Raw genomic sequence first — 23,254 nt, forward strand, 5'->3', positions numbered from 1 at the left:
TGAGCAGATGTGCCTCCTTTCTCCTTTTGTTTTCCTGCATGACATTCACAACAACATAAAAAGTTCAAAATACTATATGTACAACTGCAAACCCAGCTGTATGGGTGAGGGGGAGGGGACTGAGCTCGGGAAGAAGACAGAGAGAGACAGAGACAGACAGAGAACAGAATGTGGACAAAAAAGAGTACAAAATGTAAAATGGAGAGGGTGAGTGTCAGTGATTGGAGAAAGAAAAACATATTATTGGAAGAGTGAGTGTGAGAGAGGGGGTGTGGGAAGCGGGATCAGGACAGAAAATTAATCAGTAATCAAAGGGCAGACAGTTTTCCTTAGGTCTTCTTAGACTATTTTTTCTACTAGGTACATGCGTCCTCCTAGTTCCGTATCGCCAGAAGTGACGTCTGCCAGGTACACTACCAGATCCAGATCCAGACAATCCTAGTTTCGTGACGTCATCGCTGGTTCAGACATGGAAAATCAACATAATTTTCTATTTATAGCATTCCTGGTGCCATCCAGTTTCAGCCGGAGTTTTAGATAAAAAGTTCAGTCTTACGTTCTGAAAATAACACATGTATCTAGCCTATTTGAGGAACGAAAAGCTGTTTTAATTCCGAAGTAAAAGTCGGGATTTCTGTGAATGTTTTCCATCGCTATATTCCGAGTACACTTTTGATTTTTCAGCAATCTTAGTTTTTAACGATCTTGTTCCTGTTCCCGAGACTGCGCGAAATTTTAGGAATCAGGTGAAGTAAAGAGATAGAGTTTTCGTTTTCATTTAATTCCTGGCGTGGCATGATTTTTTGTAATTAGCACGGAATAGATATGACTTTACCGGTAATGCGAACTTTACCCATTTCGCCCAATATCACTGGGTTAAACATCGCACTTTCCACTTTGCGGTGATGATGAAAATGATTTGATCTCAGCGCACATCAGTAACGATGATTTGAAATTTGATTTTCAGTTTCATTTCATGTAATTTCTTCATGAAATACTTACTGATATTCCTGTTATTCTTGAGTATGGCATCCTCGTGTTTATTTGATATGAACGATAATTTAGATGTATTACTTAGTCGTGTCTATTTCGTTTATTTGATGTGAACTATAATTTAGGTGTATTACCTTTGGCTATGTGTACTGGTACTGCGAAGACTTTGCATGCGTAGCAGAAACAAAAGTAAACGTGGCAACTGGGGTAGTAATAAATAAGCCAAACACTTTAAAGAGAGATGGAAGTGTTTTCCTAGTGAGTGTGACTTTAAAATGCGTTGAAGAAACGTGAGGCAGTACAACGCCGGGCTGCTCGCTGAGCACACAGGAAAACATCCAATGTGCAAGACATGATGGAGACTCTTCAGTGGTCCCCCCTCAAAGAGCGAAGGAGAAAGGCAAGACTGGTTAACTTTCATAAGTTCCACAGCGGCAGTCTTATCATCAACACATGCCACAAGCCCTCTCAAAATCCTTCAGCATCCACGGGGACCCGAGGATCGCACCCAGCAGCGTACCATCACCCCAACTGCAGGACAATGTACAGACAAAAATCTTTCTTTCCCCGAACCATAACAAACTGGAACAGCCTTCCTGCTGAGATTGCCCTCAGCCCAACCCTGGAAGGCTTCAAATCCCGAATCTGATCACCTGCCCCCCCACCCCCATACCTCCCCCCCTCATACCCCCCATCCCCTGGCCCAGCAACCTCTGCCTCAGGAAACCTCAAAAACACGCAAACCCCCCTTATAGTCTACAGAATCTTCACAAGGATGAAGGCGGTAGTCAAGGGAAAGAAGAAGACAGATGGGGTCTTGGCTGTTGGCAGCAGCATATTCCAGCAACAACAAAACAAAACAAACAAACAAACGAACAAACAACCAACCAAGAAAAACAACATTGCTTCAATGTTGAATCTTAAAAACGCTATGTTCTAGATGGATAGTATGCTCAGTGAAGATCCTGTAATCCATGTTGTAAGCCTTTATTTGGGTTATGGAAACACTACTGATACTACCAGGATGACAAGACCTAAAGTTTGGCAGTGAAAAAGCCAGTTTAAAAAAAAAAAATTCTACTTATAACATTCATTTGGGGGGGTGTTTCGGGGGGGGGGGGGGGGGGCGGGAATTCAAACTCTGGCTCAATATTTTGAATGTGTGGGGGGGGCAGGGGGAGGGGGGGATATGTGCTGAAATTCAAACTCTGGCTCAGTATTTTGAATGTGAGTGTGAGCTTGTGGCTCATACGGTTGAGCCAGCCAAGTGCTCTATTAAGTGAACAGATTTCAGAGATTCTGGTTCATACCACATCACCAGTTTTAGTTTTCAAGGAGGAGGATGTTGGGTGGAAGGGATGGGTGGTGAGGGGAGAGGTTTATCCCCATTATACTCCAATCCTGGGTTTTTATGTCTTTAAAAAAAAATTTTTTTTAACCTTTTTATAAAACTTTTTTCTTTTTTTTTTTTGCGGCATTGGGAGGTCATGTTTTAACAGTTCTCTCAGTTAAAATAGAACCAGCCCCTGAGTTTACGCAGGATCATAGGTTGAAGAAGATAATTTCATCATGATCTTTGGTATTGACTCTGGCCAGTGTAAATGATATTTAGTGTTTCTAGATTATTGATACCACTGAGTTGGTACTTATTTTCATATGATCTAGTGATCTGTTGCTATTGCTATTAGTGATATATTAAAAAAGAAAAAAAAAACCTGACAAATTTTTCATGTGTGAGCAATTATTTATGTGCATATTTCATATTGTACATCTTCTAATGCTCTCAGTTTATCATGTGTGTGTATTTGTGTGTGTGTGTGTGTGTGTGTGTATGCATGTATGTTAAAATGTCATGTCTGTTGTGTTTTTCCCCCACGCAGCTGCTGTTTTTTAAGATCAAATTATCCCTTTGATGTTTATTGTCACTCCTTTCCAAAAAGTTTAGTAGCCATATGGAACTGGAGTATGTCAGTCTCATACATAGTTTGATAGAAAATATATTTGTTGAAATAGTTTTTTATGCATTGATTTATCATTGGTTCATGACTTTGTTTTCTGTTTTGTCCACAGTATTGAAGCTGGCGCTGTTCAAAGCATAAGAAAATGAGTTTGTTTGGGACATCCTCGTTCGGTCAGTCCAACGTCTTTGGTAGCACAGCCACTGCTGCCAACACCAACCCAATGAAAGATTTTGAGGTAATTTGCATTCGTTTTGTTTTCAGTATGTCTTGTTTTTAATCATTTATTTGTTCCTTGTTGGTGACTTGTAGTTTCTTCTGTGAAATTAATTCACTGATATATATTTTGATAAAGATGTTTATTACAGCTGATTACTAAATTAGGTGTTAGTTTTCTTACTTGCTTTACTGGTGACTGTTAAACTTATTTGTGTGTTAGTTTATGTACATGAGTAAGTGATGGATTGATTGCATGAATGGTTTATTTTGTATTTAACCCTTTCGCTGCCAGGAAAATAAGATTTAAGTGAAATCTATTTGCCAGGGTTTTTCCACAAAAAACAGGTACAAATTTTCCATAAATTCTGTGCTCTTTGTTATTTGAGAAAGACCCATAAAAGTATATATTTATTGAAAGGTAAATGAATAAAGAAGACAAACACATTATGTTTTCCCATTTTATATATTTTTAGTGACATGCTGTTGTTTTGAAATGAGTGTTTTGTTTTTTGTCACATTTTCAACTTGTTCATTACAAACATCAGTCAGGTAATTTGCACTAAAATATATTTTCTGGATAAATGGATACCTGCACACACAAAATCATACTAGAACAACCACAATATATATATATATATTTTTTTTTTAAGAGATAGATACACAATGCATTGTGACTTCTCCAAGTCATAATATGGATGTAAGGCCACGCCCCCTCAGTCTCCACCCCTCTCCTCTTTTCACCCCTCTTACATGATCACTTTATCCAGTTCTCATCAGACCGCGTTGGCTGAGTGCCAAGAAAATCGCTCACACTGTGTCCTAATAATTCGGTTAGTTTGTGTTGGCTGCTACAGTTGTGCAGCCGGCATCACTCACTGATAGTCATATCTTGGCCACTCTCTTGATTGCTCCATTTATTTTCTCCTTCGAATTTACACTTCAATTCTTTCTGAGCATCAGCTAAAGAAAGCAATCTTGGTTGATTTAGTTCGCCACAATCACAGGTCTTGAGCATGGTGTCAGTCCGACATTTTGTTGAACGAGCGAGGAAAGGAGCCAGGCAAAACACTGCGACAGTGACCCAACCAAAACTTTCAAATAAAGGACTGCCTCATGATGTAGATGGGGTTTCTAGCTATGAACAGAATCTAGAAAGATTCCCCAAGCTAAAGTGACCAGCATTTTTGTCAACGAACTGCTTGCAAATCAGGGAAATGTCAGAATATTTCGATGACGAATTATCTCGTCATTGTGGTAGCGAAGTGTACATGCTTGCGATGACGAGTTATCTCATCATATAGGCAGCCTGGGGGTTAAGTATTTCATGATTTTTGTTTGTGAGTTTTGATTGCAAGTAATGTATAAGTTTCCAGTATGTTAAGTTTCCAGTCTGTTTTTATGGTAAAGCCTTTGGAAATGTTTGTGAACTTTTTGGAAATAATTGTTGAGATTTTAACTGCTGTGTACTTGTCAAATAAATGAATGCAAAACCCCTCCAGAAAAGGAGTATGGCAGGGTAAAAAAATGGACATACACATAAAAGCCCATTTGTTGCCTTCAAGTACAAGTGATGTTGTAGCTAAATACCTCACAAGGAGTCAAAAGGACAAGGTCATGAAAGTTGAGGTAGGAGAGAACATGGGAGTGGCGGCTAACCAAACGCAGAAGAAGAAGAGGAATAAATGTGTGCAGGTGATGTCACCACCGGATGACAGTGTGAGCTGTCTCAAGTTCAGTCCTGGTGTTCTGCAGTCCACGTTCCTCATTGCCGGCAGCTGGGACAACAAGGTGAGCAGGGATTGTTGTATGGTACTCTTAGAAAATCACCAAGAGATGTGTGACAAACTTGTGTGGAGGTGTTGGCATATACATAATTTCTAGGGTTAGGGTTAACCCTAACCCTAACCCTAACTCTAACTCTAACCCTAACCCTAACCCTAACTCTAACCCTAACCCTAACTCTAACCCTAACTCTAACCCTAACCCTAACCCTAACTCTAACCCTAACCCTAACCCTAACCCTAACCCTAACTCTAACCCTAACCCTAACCCAAAACCATAATCTGTCCAAGGCTCTGTAGTTTTGACAGTCCTGCATCTACTCTTTTGTTTGTTTTTTCTGGTCCTCTTTTATGTAAAATCTTTGTGTATCTCAGAGAGTCTGTTTTCCACATTTTCTTTTTAATTGTATTTCTTGAGCTTCTATTAAAAAAAGAAAAACTTCACCTATTTGATTTTATTATTTCCCTGCTCCTTGTTTTGTTGGTGGTATTGTCAGATCAGAAAGCAAAACTCCCATCTATTGTCAGCTTTGAAAACAGGTTTGGGTGTCATAATATTGTACCATGTCAAACTGATGTGAAATAGGCTGATTGGTTTTGCAACACTTGTGAGAAAACAACAATGGTTTGTTTTTAGGAATTTCATAGTTGTGCTTGATTTTGATATATTTTTCAAGAGGGACAAAGAGGAAAACATCCATACATGTATAGGTATGCACACACAAGGACACATGCACACACACAGTGCACACCACAGAGAGGCTGAGACATGCCCTGACACACACACACACACACACACACACACAGACAGAGGGAAGAACTGATTATAATCATTTAATTTTATGCACAGCTGAAATCTTCATATGTTACACCTGCATGTATACCCCACATGACAGGAGTTTTAAAAAGTAAACTGATGTGCATGGGTGACATGCCATACAATGATCATGACTTGTCCACCCCAGGTGAGCTGTTGGGAGGTGCAGCAGAGTGGACAGACCATCCCCAAAGCCCAGCAGACACACACAGGCCCTGTGTTGGATGTGGACTGGAGTGATGTGAGTACCATTTTCCATAACACTGCTTACACCTGTGTTTTCATGTGCTTTCACATTGGTATCAAGGCCTGTCTCCACACTCATCTCTCAGTCAAGCATAGGAATCTTCAGTTCCTTCTCTTCCTTCTTTTGGACAGAAGTGGTTAAAAAAACAATTCTCGGCCAAGGAGATTCTTGTTGCAGATCTGATGACAAAATACACTAGCAGATCAGTGTGTTACATTCTTGTTTTGTTTTTTGTTTTTTATGTGCTGCTCAATGATCTAAGGCTCCATCACTGTTCTAGTAACATTAGTCCCAGACCACTCGCTGAGTTCCCCATACACAACTACACCTGAGTTCATCTGCCAGTCTCAGCGCAGGCAGTCCAAAAGGAATTATTGGATGTTAGGTCACCAGGAGGCCACACATCAGCAGAGTCACTTTGGTTGTGGTCTGTAGTTCCTGTTCTAATTCGGTGTATATAGGACATCATCTGCTGATGACAATATTTATTTGAAAATGAAACTTAAAGCTTGTTTTGGGAACTTATTTTTATATTACCCTTTAAGAAAACAACAACAACAATTTTCTGTCATAACATTTGTACACACCCCAGATTTATGACACTATGTCGTTAAGAGTATTGCTTATAGCAGGGGTGCAAGTTGTCTGGCATATGCCTGAAATTCGGCACAGAACATCTTGACTTTGGGTAATTTCTGGCATGGAGAAATTTTGTTTTGGTAGTTTCCAGCATGGAGAAATTTTGTTTTGGTAGTTTCCAGCATGGAGAAATTTTGTGAAATTTTGTTTTGGTAGTTTCCAGCATGGAGAAATTTTGTTTTGGTAGTTTCCAGCATGGAGAAATTTTGTGCAGAGGGCCCTTGCGATTGAGATTGCACCATAATTTTAGCTCGATTGGCCAAACGAGCTAAGGAAGTTTGTGACCTGATACAAATCTTCGTCAGATACCAAACACGAGTGTCAAAGAATCGATAGACAGAAATAAGAAAAAACTTAGACGTATGAAGAACACAGGATCAGGGGTCAAGATGGCTGCCGGAAAAAACAGGGCGCTAGTCAGGGATGCACAGGGGAGGTAACCTACTTTGGGAGGTTATCGGTCGTAGCTACTTTCGTTTTCTCCACATAGGCGGGTAGTAGTTTGCACAGGACAGGAATCAGACCCCTGCCGGAGTCTGCACTAGTCGGTCACAGTAAGTATGTTACTTAAATGTAATTTTAGGAAGAAAATTTCCTTTCGGTAGTTTCAGTTTTAGTTTTGTTTTGGTAGTTTCAGATTTGTTTTGTTTTGGTAGTTTGTTTTGTTTTGGTAGTTTCTGGCATGGAGAAGTTTTGTTTTGGTAGTTTCAGTTTTGTTTTGGGAGTTTCCAGCATGGAGAAGTTTTGTTTTGGTAGTTTCAGTTTTGTTTTGGGAGTTTCCAGCATGGAGAAGTTTTGTTTTGGTAGTTTCAGTTTTGTTTTGGTAGTTTCCAGCATGGAGAAGTTTTGTTTTGGTTGTTTCAGTTTTGTTTTGGGAGTTTCCGGCATGGAGAAGTTTTGTTTTGGAAGTTTCAGTTTTGTTTTGTTAGTTTCTGGCATGGAAAAGGTTTGTTTTGGTAGTTTTTGGCATGGAGAAGTTTTGTTTTGGTAATTTCCAGCCTGGAGAAGTTTTGTTTTGGCAGTTTGACTTTTGTTTTGGTAGTTTCCAGCATGGAGAAGTTTTGTTTTGGCAGTTTCAGTTTTGTTTTGGTAGTTTCTGGCATGGAGAAATTTTGTTTCGGTAGTTTCCAGTGTAAAAAGGTGTTGTTTTATGTGAGAGTGTGGTTCGATTCTGATAGAAGAGAGAGGGGAGTTATGCAGGGGGGAATATGGGATCAACTAATGTTGCACTCACTCACTCTCTCCTCACATCAATAGCAGGGCCACATGGAGTGGTTTTTATAGAGTGTTTACTTTACAATACAGCACACAGTAAAAAGATCATCCTACACCTAAAGCAGCACCTATAAGCAGCACGGTAAAATTCACCCTAAACCTAAAGCAGCACACAGCCCAACAAGGATTTCCTTGTTCCTCACATCACTGATCAGTCAGTCACCCTGTGTCAGTCAGTTCTTCTGGGAGACAGCTAAGAACTGGCTGTGCTGACTGGTTTTATCCCTTCCCACAACATACTGTGTATACTAATGCAAGCTACAGAATGATCTGATTCGCTACAATTCAACCCACTTGTCTATACACATTCTATGATGACAAGTTCACCCATTTACGTCACAAAGAGATTGGGGAGACAGGACAATACAGCTCTCGGCCTGTTAGCCGGCTTGATCAAAGTTCGCATTAGCATAAATTCTCCCTAGCTTTCGTTCCGAAGACCCGCCATCTACCTCCGCCATGTTTGTGAATGGGGAGAAGGGGAACGACTTGAAAGACAGGCCGCCACACGGGATATACCAACATGCCGTGCTCGTCCGTTTTGAACACGGGGATGGTGGCAGACATCACGTAACTGCACGTATTCCTATAGCTGGGGCGGGTGACGCGGCGTCGCTGACCAAAGAGGGCCGACTAGGGAGTAGGGGTGAGGGAGGGTGAAAGGAGGGAGGGTGGCGCAGTGTCGGCGTGACCTCAAAGACTGGACTTTGGATGGCGCGGGAAGGGAGATAAAAAGGAAGGGGGGGGGGGGGACGAAGGGATGGGGAGGGAAGGGGGACAGAGTGCAGGTGGTGGGGGGTGACACTACTGGCACACTATAACACCCACCCCCGGCTTTTGAATGCAATGTCCTCATTGCTGCTGACCACATGCTGACCACTGCCGTCATCAATTAATGCTAATGGGGAGATTAGTTCTCTAACCCAAAAATTAGCAAAAACATAAACATGTGAAAATGAAGACATTACAGGACAAAAGAAATCACCAAGAATACATTTCAAAATGATAAAGCTGTACAGGACACCATAACCCAGAAAAGCATACACAAAAAAAATCAAACAGAGCCAGACAACGCAAAAATCAATAGAGTTCCAGCTGACACACATCAGCGACCTCAAATCCTGGAAAGAAGGAAAACAACAACACAGCATGACATACAGTTTTCCTCATTCAGATTATCCCCTAGCAGGCTGTAGCAACAACTCTAACCAATGCCGGATGGCTTGCACGACTCCTGTCCCTGGCTCTAACCCTACAGCTTGACCCTGACAGTTTCCCAACCCTGTCAGTCTGAGCTAGGACCATGGCACCTGCGCATGTCCCATGCACCCCAGGCTTCGGATGAGACCTGGTGCCATTCTCACACAAACCGGTTACCACCGGTCTGTGTGACCATCCTGGAGACCTGACTGCATCCTGGCAGTCTCCATTACCTGTGCCCTCCCTTGTGGCACATGTACTAGGAACACCTGGATCAGGTGGTATGGGCAGCAGCACCCTTTCACCCTGGCAAGGATCATCCTCACAGTCAACCCTTGTCCTGACTGGAGTCTTTTCTTTCAGACTCGGATCCTGCCTCCTGAGACTATTGGGCAAGTCTCTCTGGTTCTCATTGTGGAAATCTCGGTACTTTTCCTTCGGGAGAACCTTACCCACCTTTGGGGAAATCCCATTTCCCACCACTGACTGACCTTTCCTACGTCTATTCCTTCTCTTCCTACCCAAGGCCCTTTTCCCTAACACAGCCCCATCTCTCTGACCGACTAAATCTGACATTAACCCCTGTATGGACCTAATACTCTCTTCTAACAGCAACAGTTTGTCACCCAATTGTGCTGTCTCTTCCCTGGTCTGTTGCTGTTGTTGGTCCTCCTCCAGCTCTCTCTGCAGTCTCAGGGCTTCATCCCTTGCCTGGATGAAGGTGGTGTGTGGCTCCCTCGTCACTACGCGGCGCAGCTCCCTTTTCAGCAGGAGGTTCCGGAGGCCATCGATGAAGTGGTCCCTCAGCATCTCAGCGGTGAGGGCCCCAGTCCTCTTCGTCCGGATGATCCTCCCCATGCTGCACAGAGCATGGGAGTAGTCCAAGGTGGACTCCTCTGGCAACTGCTTCCTGCTGAAAAATGTGGACAGCAGTGTGGTGACACGCCGCCCGTCGCCGAACACCCCCAGCAGAATGTTGATCACCTTCTCTGGGGTGTTGGTCTCCTCCAGGTCCCGCAGCATCAGCTCCCTGCGTGCGGTTCCCTGCAGATGGCTGTAGATGAAGTAGGCAGCCATCTCGTCTCCCATGGTGTACGCAGCCAGGACCCTCCTCCCTTCAGTGATGAAGTCCTCAGCCGACATCTTGCCTGGCTCACCAGTGAATACTGGCAGTGTGGGTGCTATGTACCACCCCATGGGAAACAACTGCGCCACTGTAGTTGGGGTTGTCATGTCTGGGCTGTTACTGGGCTGTGTTACCTGGCTGTGTGCTGCTTAAGTCCTACTAACTGCTTAACCTGCCTTTTGTGTCAGTAAATCACTCTACCTGCCTATCCTGTCGGCGACGCCAAGTTGTAAAAAGGTGTTGTTTTATGTGAGAGTGTGGTTCGATTCTGATAGAAGAGAGAGGGGAGTTATGCAGGGGGGAATATGGGATCAACTAATGTTGCACTCACTCACTCTCTCCTCACATCAATAGCAGGGCCACATGGAGTGGTTTTTATAGAGTGTTTACTTTACAATACAGCACACAGTAAAAAGATCATCCTACACCTAAAGCAGCACCTATAAGCAGCACGGTAAAATTCACCCTAAACCTAAAGCAGCACACAGCCCAACAAGGATTTCCTTGTTCCTCACATCACTGATCAGTCAGTCACCCTGTGTCAGTCAGTTCTTCTGGGAGACAGCTAAGAACTGGCTGTGCTGACTGGTTTTATCCCTTCCCACAACATACTGTGTATACTAATGCAAGCTACAGAATGATCTGATTCGCTACAATTCAACCCACTTGTCTATACACATTCTATGATGACAAGTTCACCCATTTACGTCACAAAGAGATTGGGGAGACAGGACAATACAGCTCTCGGCCTGTTAGCCGGCTTGATCAAAGTTCGCATTAGCATAAATTCTCCCTAGCTTTCGTTCCGAAGACCCGCCATCTACCTCCGCCATGTTTGTGAACGGGGAGAAGGGGAACGACTTGAAAGACAGGCCGCCACACGGGATATACCAACATGCCGTGCTCGTCCGTTTCGAACACGGGGATGGTGGCAGACATCACGTAACTGCACGTATTCCTATAGCTGGGGCGGGTGACGCGGCGTCGCTGACCAAAGAGGGCCGACTAGGGAGTAGGGGTGAGGGAGGGTGAAAGGAGGGAGGGTGGCGCAGTGTCGGCGTGACCTCAAAGACTGGACTTTGGATGGCGCGGGAAGGGAGATAAAAAGGAGGGGGGGGGGGGACGAAGGGATGGGGAGGGAAGGGGGACAGAGTGCAGGTGGTGGGGGGTGACACTACTGGCACACTATAACACCAGCATGGAGAAGTTTTGTATTGGTAGTTTCAGTTTTGGTTTGGTAGTTTCTCCAGCATGGAGAAATTTTGTTTTGGTAGTTTCTGGCATGGAGAAGTTTTGTTTTGGTAGTTTCAGTTTTGTTTTGGTAGTTTCTGGCATGGAGAAGTTTTGTTTTGGTAGTTTCCAGCATGGAGAAGTTTTGTTTTGGCAGTTTCAGTTTTGTTTTGGTAGTTTCTGGCATGGAGAAATTTTGTTTTGGTAGTTTCCAGCATGGAGAAGTTTTGTTTTGGTACTTCCAGTTTTGTTTTGGTAGTTTCAGTTTTGTTTTGGTAGTTTCCAGCATGGAGAAGTTTTGTTTTGGTAGTTTCCAGAATGGAGAAATTTTTTTTCAGTAGTTTCTGGTGTGGAGAAGTTTTGTTTTGCTAGTTTCCAGCATGGAGAAACTGTTTTGGTAGTTTCTGGCATGGAGAAGTTTTGTTTCGGTAGTTTCTGGCATGGAGAAGTTTTGTTGTTTCAGTAGTTTTGGCGTGGAGAAGTTTTGTTTCGGTAGTTTCAGTTTTGTTTTGGTAGTTTCCAGCATGGAGAAGTTTTGTTTTGGAAGTTTCCAGCATGGGGAAATTTTGTTTTGGTAGTTTCTGGCATGGAGAAGTTTTGTTTTGGTAGTTTCCAGCATGGAGAAGTTTTGTGGTGGTTCCTGGCATGGAGAAGTTTTGTTTTGGTAGTTTCCAGCATGGAGAAGTTTTGTGGTAGTTCCTGGCATGGAGAAGTTTTGTTTTGGTAGTTTCCAGCATGGAGAAGTTTTGTTTTGGTAGTTTCCAGCATGGAGAAGTTTTGTGGTAGTTCCTGGCATGGAGAAGTTTTGTTTTGGTAGTTTCCAGCATGGAGAAGTTTTGTGGTAGTTCCTGGCATGGAGAACTTTTGTTTTGGTAGTTTCTGGCATGGAGAAGTTTTGTTTGGTAGTTTCCAGCATGGAGAAGTTTTGTGGTAGTTCCTGGCATGGAGAAGTTTTGTTTGGTAGTTTCCAGCATGGAGAAGTTTTGTGGTAGTTCCTGGCATGGAGAAGTTTTGTTTGGTAGTTTCCAGCATGGAGAAGTTTTGTGGTAGTTCCTGGCGTGGAGAAGTTTTGTGGTAGTTCCTGGCATGCATACATTTGTTTTGGTAGTTTCCAGCATGGAGAAGTTTTGTGGTAGTTCCTGGCATGGAGAAGTTTTGTTTTGGTAGTTTCCAGCATGGAGAAGTTTTGTGGTAGTTCCTGGCATGGAGAACTTTTGTTTTGGTAGTTTCTGGCATGGAGAAGTTTTGTTTGGTAGTTTCCAGCATGGAGAAGTTTTGTGGTAGTTCCTGGCATGGAGAAGTTTTGTTTGGTAGTTTCCAGCATGGAGAAGTTTTGTTTGGTAGTTTCCAGCATGGAGAAGTTTTGTGGTAGTTTCTGGTGTGGAGAAGTTTTGTTTGGTAGTTTCCAGCATGGAGAAGTTTTGTGGTAGTTCCTGGCGTGGAGAAGTTTTGTGGTAGTTCCTTGGCCCATTGGCGATTTTGCTTGAAGTGTGTTCACAAACATTTTGTGACAGAGAATTGATAGTTTTGAGAAAAATTACAGATCTGGTCCAGACTGACAACTTCTTTTTACGAGAATTTATCACTGAGGTCGCATTGATACTGCGTTTGCGTACTGGAAAAAACCCAAAACCGAGCTCAACTGGAGCGGGGCACACCACAACCCGTTAAAAAAAAAAAAAGGTTGGTTGCAGTTGTTTATGGCCATCTTGAAAGCTGTTTTGCCTTGCTGAAATTTGTGCAACTGGAGAGAATAAAGTGGTGTGAGATGATTTAAATGTGATTACGCAAAACGCTTTGCTGTTTGTGTATCTCTATGGCGTGGGATTAGTTTTGTTTGGTAGTTTCGCATGAGAAGTTTGTGGTAGTTCCTGCATGGAGAAGTTTTGTTGGTAGTTTCCGCTGGAGAAGTTTTGTTTGGTAGTTTCCAGCATGGAGAAGTTTGGTAGTTTTGGGGGAGAAGTTTTGTTTGGTAGTTTCCAGCATGGAGAAGTTTTGTGGTAGTTCCTGGCGTGGAGAAGTTTTGTGGTAGTTCCTGGCATGCATACATTTGTGTAGCCTGGCCGCTCTTTTTGATTTCTCTGTCAGGTTTATGTTCAGTGATGTCATTTTGTGCGTGATGAAACTTGAACTGAAAAGAAATGTCAGAGAAGAACTCATATTCAGATCTGTCAAACCGAGTTTGTTGTTTACTTGCGCATGCATTGATGTCTTGAAAACTGTAGGAGATAAATGCATTGCCTTGCCCTCTGGCGATTTTGCCTTGAAAAGTGTGTTCACCAAACATATTTTGTGACAGCATGATATTGATAGTCTTTTTGACGAAAAATTACAAGAATACTGAGTCCCAGACCTGACAACCCTTCCTTTTTACGAGAAATTTATCACTGAAGGTCGCACTTGATACTGCGCTTCTGCGTACCTGGAAAAAAAACCCACAAAAAACCGAGCTCCAACAGTGGAGCGTGCGCACACACACACACACACACGTTAAAAAAAAAAAGAAAAACAGGTTGGTTTGCAGTTGTTTATTGGCAACATCTTTTGAAAAGCCCTGTATGCCCTTGCTGAAATTTGTGCAAATCTGGAGAGAATAAAAAGTGGGGGTGGCAAGAATGAAATTTAAATGTGATTACGCCAACAACGGCTGTTGCCATGTTACTACCGCTGTATCTCAAGATGAAATGGGGTGGGGGATTACTGTCCCCTTCACTTCTTCACTTATCTATCTCAGTTATAAACAGCCCATTTCTCGTCTGTTCTGTGTTGATGAAATGAACCCCGATACCAAAGATTGTACGTAAATTAGATCTGAGAGTGAAATGTGTTGTTTTCAGTTGATCAAATCAAGAAATTAAGAGTGCACTTTCGACAGGGAAGAAAAGAACAGGAAAAACAGACACTAGCAAAACATTTACTCCGTTGTTCCAAAGCATACCGATGTGCCTATGGCCCACGGACATAAATGGAATTTATAAGTTCATGCCCACGGCCTCATTGTGTGTGTGTGTGTGTGTGTGTGTGTGTGCTTGCATACACACCATGCACACGTTTCATGCTTAAATCAATGTATGACTATAACTGTTTGGCAGGAAAAATGCACACGTGCACACACATACGCATGCACACGCGTGCACACACCCACACACATTTCACCATCGGACTCGTACACATAAACATATACAGATGCACACTCACACACATATAACATACACTGATGTGCACACTCAAGCGTGTGCACCCACACACACACACAAAATCACACAGTTACATGCTTGCAGGCATGGGCACGCTCTCTCTCTAGTCTCTCTCTCTCTCTCACACACACACACGCACACACACACGCACGCACACACACGCACGCACGCGCGCACACACACACACACACACACACACACACACACACACACACACACACACACACACATGCACACGCACACCATCTCTGCATCACCATCTCGCACACCATCTCTGCATCACCATCTCTGCCTCAGCGTCACTTTTCTCAAGAATCACCTTGTAGCAATTGTGACAAAAACTTTGTAGCGATTGATTTTGAGTCTGTTTCTGAAATTATGTCAGCAAAAATGCGGCAATACCCTTCATGACTGGAGTTTTAGTGTACGTTATTTAGATCTGGGAATTATAGCCAAAGTACCAAAGTTTCATTTGCATCACTTGCATGAAATAAATACTGATGTTCAAACCGCTGCTTGTTTCTCATTCGGACATTGAATTGCCATATTCTACAATTCGTCTGTAGTTTCTATGATTCAAGCACCCGGACTACCTCTCTTCGGTGGAATAATGAAAATCTGTGATTTTGCTGACCACAAAACCTAACACACACGTGCGCGTGCTCACACACACACACACACGCAGAGCAAATGCCAAGAAGGTGAAGAATTCATCACTGGAGAAAAACTTTAGTAGCATTTGACATCCATACTTTTTTTGACGTATTGCTGTGATTACCTCAGTCGAAGATAAGTTGCAGTTAGTATACATTGTTTAGATCAGGGATCTATAGCTGAGGTTCGGTAGATTCGTGCGCTTAACCTGCACATAGTGTGATGTTTTGTTCAAATGCGAGTGCAGCCTCTGTCATTTGGACGTCGGTACATTTCACTATCGCTGTTGTTTTTTATCACACACATGCGGGTGCATGCTCATGCACGCATGCATGCACACACACGTGCATGCACACGTGCACACACCTTGACAGACAGCACACATGCACAGACACACAAACACATAGATGTGCACACACATTTTACGATTGCTTGCATACATACACAGACGCGTGCACAAACACATGTACTCGTGTGTACACATACACACACACATGCACATACACACACCATACACACACCATCCATACACACACACACGTGCGTGCGCATGCACGCATACACACATGTACACATGCACGCATTGACAGATATCACACATAATAGTACACAGATCAACAGATAAACACACATTTTACCACTGCTCACATATATATACAGACGCGTGCAGACATAAACACATACGTGCACACACATACACACACACACACACTTATACGGGTGTCCACACACACACTTATACGGGTGTCCACACACAGACACACACACACGCGCATACACACACACACACACACACATGCACGCATAAACATGCACGCACGCACATGCACACACATACACACACACACACACACACACACACACACACACACACACACACACACACACACACACACACACACACACACAGAGGCTTGCATTGAAAACAATTCATATACACACGCACACTCACGCATGCACGCATACACACACACACACACACACACACACATACATGCACACATACACACACATCCAGGTGCGTGTGCACACAATGCACATGCCTTCAGGTACTTCCTTTCCTGAATACCTCGAGCTCTGCAAAAAGTATTGCTTGTGGACAGTTGAGAGTACCACTTGCATATTTTTCTTTACATTAAAATACAGAATTGTATTATTTTTTGTTTTCATAACAAAAACAATGTGATATATCTTTCGTTTGAATAAAACTGTAATTGACCTGTTTTGTTGAGCCCGCATAATATTTTCAGGCTTCGGTCTGGGCAGAAAATAAATCTCTGGCTTCAGTCTAGGCGGAAAAAAATTCAGGCTTGCACCCCTGTTATAGAGTTACAGATGTTTTGTTTTTATGGATAGTGTGAGAACTGATAGGAAGAGGAAAAGATGAAGAATGCCAGCCATAGTGCATGTGAAACCTTGCTTGATAAAGCTGAACACCTTGAACATGCAGATTTTTCAGCATAAAGCAACAACAAAAAAATTGTTCTTTTGATTGTGTTGGATCATGGCGCTGTAAACTGTAAATAAGATCTGAACACATCAAAAACTGTGAAATAATTTTTTCATGGATGATACAGTGCAGACAATTGATTTTACAGCAAAGAAAAGTGTTTTTGGAAAGGAACAGGAACAAAGCCAAAAGAGGAAAACTCTTCCCCATCAGTATTTTTTGTCAACAGATAAGTTAGGAGTATGATTTAGACAGTTCTCCCCCTTTGTTGGATAACTAGGGATAGTTGATTTCGCAGTGCAGTATTAACATACATTCTCTCTCTCACACACACACATGCATGCGCACACACACACACACGCGCATGTGCACACACACACATTTGCTCATGAATAAGTACACATTTGTGCTGCACACACATGGAACAAGATTCCAGCAGTCCACATGTCAACATTTCTGTGTGTGCGACAGGATGGGTCCAAAGTGTTCACAGCCTCCTGTGACAAGACAGCCAAGCTGTGGGATCTCAACAGCAACCAGTGTATGCAGATCGCTCAGGTATGGTCATTTATCAAAAGTTCCATCTCCCATCCCTGGATTTAACTCAATGGAGACGCAGTTAAATAGTGCATGTAGTTTTACTGTGACGGGCAAATATGGACATATCTGAAAAATTCAACACACTTTTACACAGAGACAAAGACATCCACATACAAATTATATATCACTAGAAAGTTTACCATCTCTTCTTTTAACATTTTAAAAGTTTTCTCATTAATTGCTGCTAAATATTTTCTTAAATATTTTAAATTATGTCACTAAATACTGAAAAACAAACAAACAAAAAATTGAAAAATAGGTATACTGTACTCACCAGGCATGTCATATCCATCAGCTAATCCACAAGGCAGCATAAGATGATTTTCTCACACAGTAAGGTACCCTGATTCTCATGGATCAGTTTGATGTCAAATGTTGCACAACAAACTGTTAAAAAAAAATAAAATAGAAGATCACAACACAGGTTGGTTATGTAAAGATCGACCTCTCACCCAGTCCAGAAAAGTCTAGAAAAAAGCCTTTCACGCAGTTAACGGTCAAGGGGAATTAACTCAGTTTTTCGTGGACTGATCCCTCAAGACAGTCTGATTGGAACACTGCTGAGTGTATGAAAAAAAATTCTGCGATCCGCCGAATCCTACACTACGGCATGTCATTCTGAGCGGGCAGAGCACCGGCGCTGAAGCACCGGCACATCTCCAAAGAGATACTGTATTGCATCTTTGACATGACAGACACCACCTTTTATCTTGTTTTCGAGACAATCTGGTCATGATTCTTTCTTTTGTTTCAAGAGTTTGGTATGCCTGATTACATGTTGATTTCTACAGCAGTTCATTGTAAGTTTTGTTGCTGCCTGATTACATGTTGATTTCTACAGCAGTCCATTGTAAGTTTTCTTGCTGCCTGATTACATGTTGATTTCTACAGCAGTTCATTGTAAGTTTTGTTGCTGCCTGAATATATACTGATTTCTACAGCAGTTCATTGTAAGTTTTGTTGCTGCCTGAATACATACTGATTTCTACAGCAGTTCATTGTAAGTTTTGTTGCTGCCTGAATATATATTGATTTCTACAGCAGTTCATTGTAAGTTTTGTTGCTGCCTGAATATATACTGATTTCTACAGCAGTTCATTGTAAGTTTTGTTGCTGCCTGAATACATAATGACTTCTACAGCAGTTCATTGTAAGTTTTGTTGCTGCCTGAATACATGTTGATTTCTACAGCAGTTCATTGTAACTTTTGTTGCTGCCCGAATACATAATGATTTCTACAGCAGTTCATTGTAACTTTTGTTACTGCCTGAATACATGTTGATTTCTACAACTTTTGTTGTTGCTGTTGGTTGGTTGGTTGGTTGTGCACATCTTATTTTTATTTTACTGTGCTGTACTTTTTTTTAGTATTATATTTTACTATTTTGTAAAAAAAAAAAAAAAAAAAGAAAAAGAGAAGAGAAGTAAAAAGGAACAGCAAAACCACTCAAAACAGTAATGACCTTTGTTGTGGATGCTTTAAGAATAAAAACTGCACTTGCCTGCTTTTTGGCTCATATGTGAGTTTACACACAATGTGAGACAATGTACTGAACCCATGTTTCAGTTTGTGTGTGTGTTTGTGACACCTTTACTTTTATCACATAACTGTTTTCCTTGCTTTTAATGAATTTTAAGGAATCTAATTAAGTTTCTGCAGAAACTATCCAACTGATGTTTTTTCGTGTGTGTGTGTTTGTGCATGACATGTGTATGTGTGCGTGTGTATGTGCACGTGTGTGTGTTGTGTGTGGCAGCATGACGCCCCAGTGAAGACAGTGCACTGGATCAAGGCTCCTTTCTACACCTGTGTGTGTGTGTGTGTGTGTGTGTGGCAGCATGACGCCCCAGTGAAGACAGTGCACTGGATCAAGGCTCCTAACTACACCTGTGTGCGTGTGTGTGTGTGTGTGTTTGTGTGTGTGTGTGGCAGCATGACGCCTCAGTGAAGACAGTGCACTGGATCAAGGCTCCTAACTACACCTGTGTGCGTGTGTGTGTGTGTGTGTGTGTGGCAGCATGACGCCTCAGTGAAGACAGTGCACTGGATCAAGGCTCCTAACTACACCTGTGTGCGTGTGTGTGTGTGTGTGTGGCAGCATGACGCCCCAGTGAAGACAGTGCACTGGATCAAGGCTCCTAACTACACCTGTGTGTGTGTGTGTTGTGTGTGGCAGCATGACGCCCCAGTGAAGACAGTGCACTGGATCAAGGCTCCTTTCTACACCTGTGTGTGTGTGTGTGTGTGTGTGGCAGCATGACGCCCCAGTGAAGACAGTGCACTGGATCAAGGCTCCTAACTACACCTGTGTGCGTGTGTGTGTTTGTGTGTGTGTGTGGCAGCATGACGCCTCAGTGAAGACAGTGCACTGGATCAAGGCTCCTAACTACACCTGTGTGCGTGTGTGTGTGTGTGTGTGGCAGCATGGCGCCTCAGTGAAGACAGTGCACTGGATCAAGGCTCCTAACTACACCTGTGTGCGTGTGTGTGTGTGTGTGTGGCAGCATGACGCCCCAGTGAAGACAGTGCACTGGATCAAGGCTCCTAACTACACCTGTGTGTGTGTGTGTTGTGTGTGGCAGCATGACGCCCCAGTGAAGACAGTGCACTGGATCAAGGCTCCTTTCTACACCTGTGTGTGTGTGTGTTGTGTGTGGCAGCATGACGCCCCAGTGAAGACAGTGCACTGGATCAAGGCTCCTTTCTACACCTGTGTGTGTGTGTGTGTGTGTGTGTGTGTGTGTGTGTGGCAGCATGACGCCCCAGTGAAGACAGTGCACTGGATCAAGGCTCCTTTCTACACCTGTGTGTGTGTGTGTGTGTGGCAGCATGACGCCCCAGTGAAGACAGTGCACTGGATCAAGGCTCCTTTCTACACCTGTGTGTGTGTGTGTGTTGTGTGTGGCAGCATGACGCCCCAGTAAAGACAGTGCACTGGATCAAGGCTCCTTTCTACACCTGTGTGTGTGTGTGTGTGTGTGTGTGTGTGTGTGTGTGTGTGTGTGTGGCAGCATGACGCCCCAGTGAAGACAGTGCACCGGATCAAGGCTCCTAACTACACCTGTGTGTGTGTGTGTGTGTGTGTGTGTGTTGTGTGTGGCAGCATGACGCCCCAGTGAAGACAGTGCACCGGATCAAGGCTCCTAACTACACCTGTGTGTGTGTGTGTGTGTGTGTTGTGTGTGGCAGCATGACGCCCCAGTGAAGACAGTGCACTGGATCAAGGCTCCTAACTACACCTGTGTCATGACAGGCAGCTGGGACAAGACCCTGAAGGTGGGTCCATTCTCCTAGCGCCCAGGCCAGCGGCTTGCTTTCGTCACTTGTGCTTGTGGATGTGAATTGTGAAGCAGTCTATGTGCTGTAAGTATGGATAATATCTGAGTGTAAATGGAATGGTTTGATGGATACTTCATACTCTGTTTAGAATGTTACAAAGAATAACAGAATCTTTATTTTTGATGGTAAAATTAAAGATCTGAACCTCTGCTTCATATATATTTTGATCTGCTGGCCATGAGAAAATAAAGAGCCTGTTTTCTTGGCTTAGTGAAAGATGTATGGAATATACTCACTTTGTCATTTTTTTTCCCTCTGCAGTTCTGGGACACACGTTCTTCCAACCCTATCTTAACTGTTAATCTACCAGAAAGGTGCTACTGTGCTGATGTGGTGAGTACGATATTGATGGTGCTTTGAATGGTCCTCCGAGTGTGTGTGTGTGTGTGTGTGTGTGCACGCACGCGTGTGTGCATGATGTGTGCATGTGTGAGATCTTCAGCTTAACGTCTGTTCACTTGAAGTGTTATTAGACAGAAAGAGGAGTAGTAGTGGATGAAAGAATGGGAATGCATGTGAATATTAGTGTAGGAAAGTGTTAATGATATGTATTAGAGGAAAAGTATATCATGAGGAATTAAAGTTTAAAGAGATTATGGTGTGTAATGAACGAGGTGTCATAGGAGGGATAATATGTGTATGCATATCAGGTATTAACTTTCAAATAATGTAAATATAGATAACGACATTAATCAAAATACATCAAAAGAGGATACCAACTGGACTGGAGTTTAACATTTCCGAAAACTTTTTAAGCAATGAATAATCATTCAAAATCTTTTCAGTGGATAATGGAATATTGATAGAAATGTCATCAACTGCATCTTTTGGAATTAACTGTCTTATGATTGGACAGTGAATGAGTAGATGGCTAACAGTTATTTGTTCACCGCATATACATTTTACATTTTTAGAAAATTTTGTACGAAAGGCATTAGACAGATTCTTTACATTAGACTTGTAATTTGTCTTGAATGTGCTGTTGGTGTCAATTTAGAAAATCTTTGGGATTAGCCGCATTCTTTGTGTTTACACAATATCGGTAATATTGATTATTTGAATCTATAAGCAAGTTCTTAAACTGATTTCTGGATACATTTTCTATACTACTCCAGCATTCATGTTGATCTAACTGGATGTCAAGTTGCATTGCACCTTCGAAATTATGTGCTGCTTTTCTAGCTGCTTGGTCTACCCACTCAGAAGATATTCCACAGTGTGAAGGTACCCAGCAGAGGGTTATATTAATGCCCTGTTTTGTCAGTTGATGAATAATATGTTTTATTTCCATTGTTATCTCAATTCGCTTCTTTAGATTTGGAGAATCAATAGCTTGTAATGATGACTTTGAGTCTACACATAACAAAACATCACATACAGTTTTCGGAATGTCTGAAATGTATTTTAAGGCTATAAGTATGGCGATAAGTTCAGCTGTGAAAATGGAATATTGTCTACCAATATAGTATAAAAAAAACTATAATTTTTCTATTCTATATGTTTGATTGTTTGTTCTTTAGCGTCTTTTCACTATCGGTGATATTAGACGATAATGCATGTGTGTGTGTGCATGTGTGTGTGTGTGTGTGTGTGCGTGCGAGTGCGTGCATGTGCATGTGTGAGAGAGATTGCAGTCATTTTGAGATGCACGCCTTGAAGGGCTTTTTGTAGAGTGGGAGCATGTCCCCACTACCACTCCATGGCATAATAAACTTGAACATTGCAGAAATGGACAATGTGTGTGTTCTGTTCCCACTACCACTCAACGGCATAATAAACTTGAACATTGCAGAAATGGACAATGTGTGTGTTCTGTTCCCACTACCACTCAGTGATGTAACAACCTTGAACAGTGCAGAAATGGACAATGTGTGTGTTCTGTTCCCACTACCACTCAACGGCATAACAACCTTGAACAGTGCAGAAATGGATGATGTGTGTGTTCTGTTCCCACTACCACTCAACGGCATAACAACCTTGAACAGTGCAGAAATGGACAATGTGTGTGTTCTGTTCCCACTACCACTCAACGGCATAACAACCTTGAACAGTGCAGAAATGGATGATGTGTGTGTTCTGTCCTCACCAGAAATACCCCATGGCGGTGGTGGGCACAGCAGGCAGAGGCCTCATCATCTATCAGCTGGAGAACCAGCCCCAAGAGTACAAGAGGATGGAGTCTCCACTCAAATACCAGGTACTGTCCTCTGACATGGTGAACAGAAAGTCACGTGAGGAAATTAAAAAAAAAAAAAAAAAAAAATTACAAGAGAACAAAACCTAAAAACATTTATGGCTGCCTCAGCCTGTCTTTTGGGAAGTTTACAGTCCGATTGATCCAGTCAGAAACCTTCTGCAGTAAGCAGCGTTTTTTAAGTTTGGAAAAGATGCCAACTGACTTATTTCCATTCAAGTGGTCTGCGGCTGTTTGAAACACAAAAGCCACCCCACCCCTCCCCCAAACAAAAAATATAAAAGAAAATTTGAAATATCCCTGGAAAGAAATGTTAAGTATACCATTTTCTTTG

At 42.5% G+C, this 23,254-nt stretch overlaps 1 protein-coding gene across 2 annotated transcripts in view; it reads left to right on the forward strand.

The window, feature by feature from the left end:
* The first annotated feature begins 634 nt into the window (after window positions 1-634).
* Window positions 635-23,254, forward strand: part of LOC143294755 (mRNA export factor-like) — a 37,048-nt gene continuing 14,428 nt past the window's right edge. Inside the window, exons 1-8 of one of the 2 annotated variants that reach the window (XM_076606226.1) lie at window positions 635-746; window positions 3,064-3,189; window positions 4,863-4,958; window positions 5,917-6,009; window positions 17,258-17,344; window positions 20,577-20,663; window positions 20,988-21,059; window positions 22,816-22,923. In XM_076606226.1, the coding sequence (XP_076462341.1) occupies window positions 3,097-3,189; window positions 4,863-4,958; window positions 5,917-6,009; window positions 17,258-17,344; window positions 20,577-20,663; window positions 20,988-21,059; window positions 22,816-22,923 (636 nt within the window). In that variant the 5' untranslated portion in view covers window positions 635-746; window positions 3,064-3,096. Of the gene's footprint in view, window positions 747-1,260; window positions 1,394-3,063; window positions 3,190-4,862; window positions 4,959-5,916; window positions 6,010-17,257; window positions 17,345-20,576; window positions 20,664-20,987; window positions 21,060-22,815; window positions 22,924-23,254 lie in introns of those variants that run through there. The other variant, XM_076606227.1, reaches the window with a different exon arrangement.

The sequence above is a fragment of the Babylonia areolata genome, chromosome 20 (genome assembly GCF_041734735.1).
Source record: "Babylonia areolata isolate BAREFJ2019XMU chromosome 20, ASM4173473v1, whole genome shotgun sequence".
NCBI classification, from domain to species: Eukaryota; Metazoa; Mollusca; class Gastropoda; order Neogastropoda; family Buccinidae; genus Babylonia; species Babylonia areolata.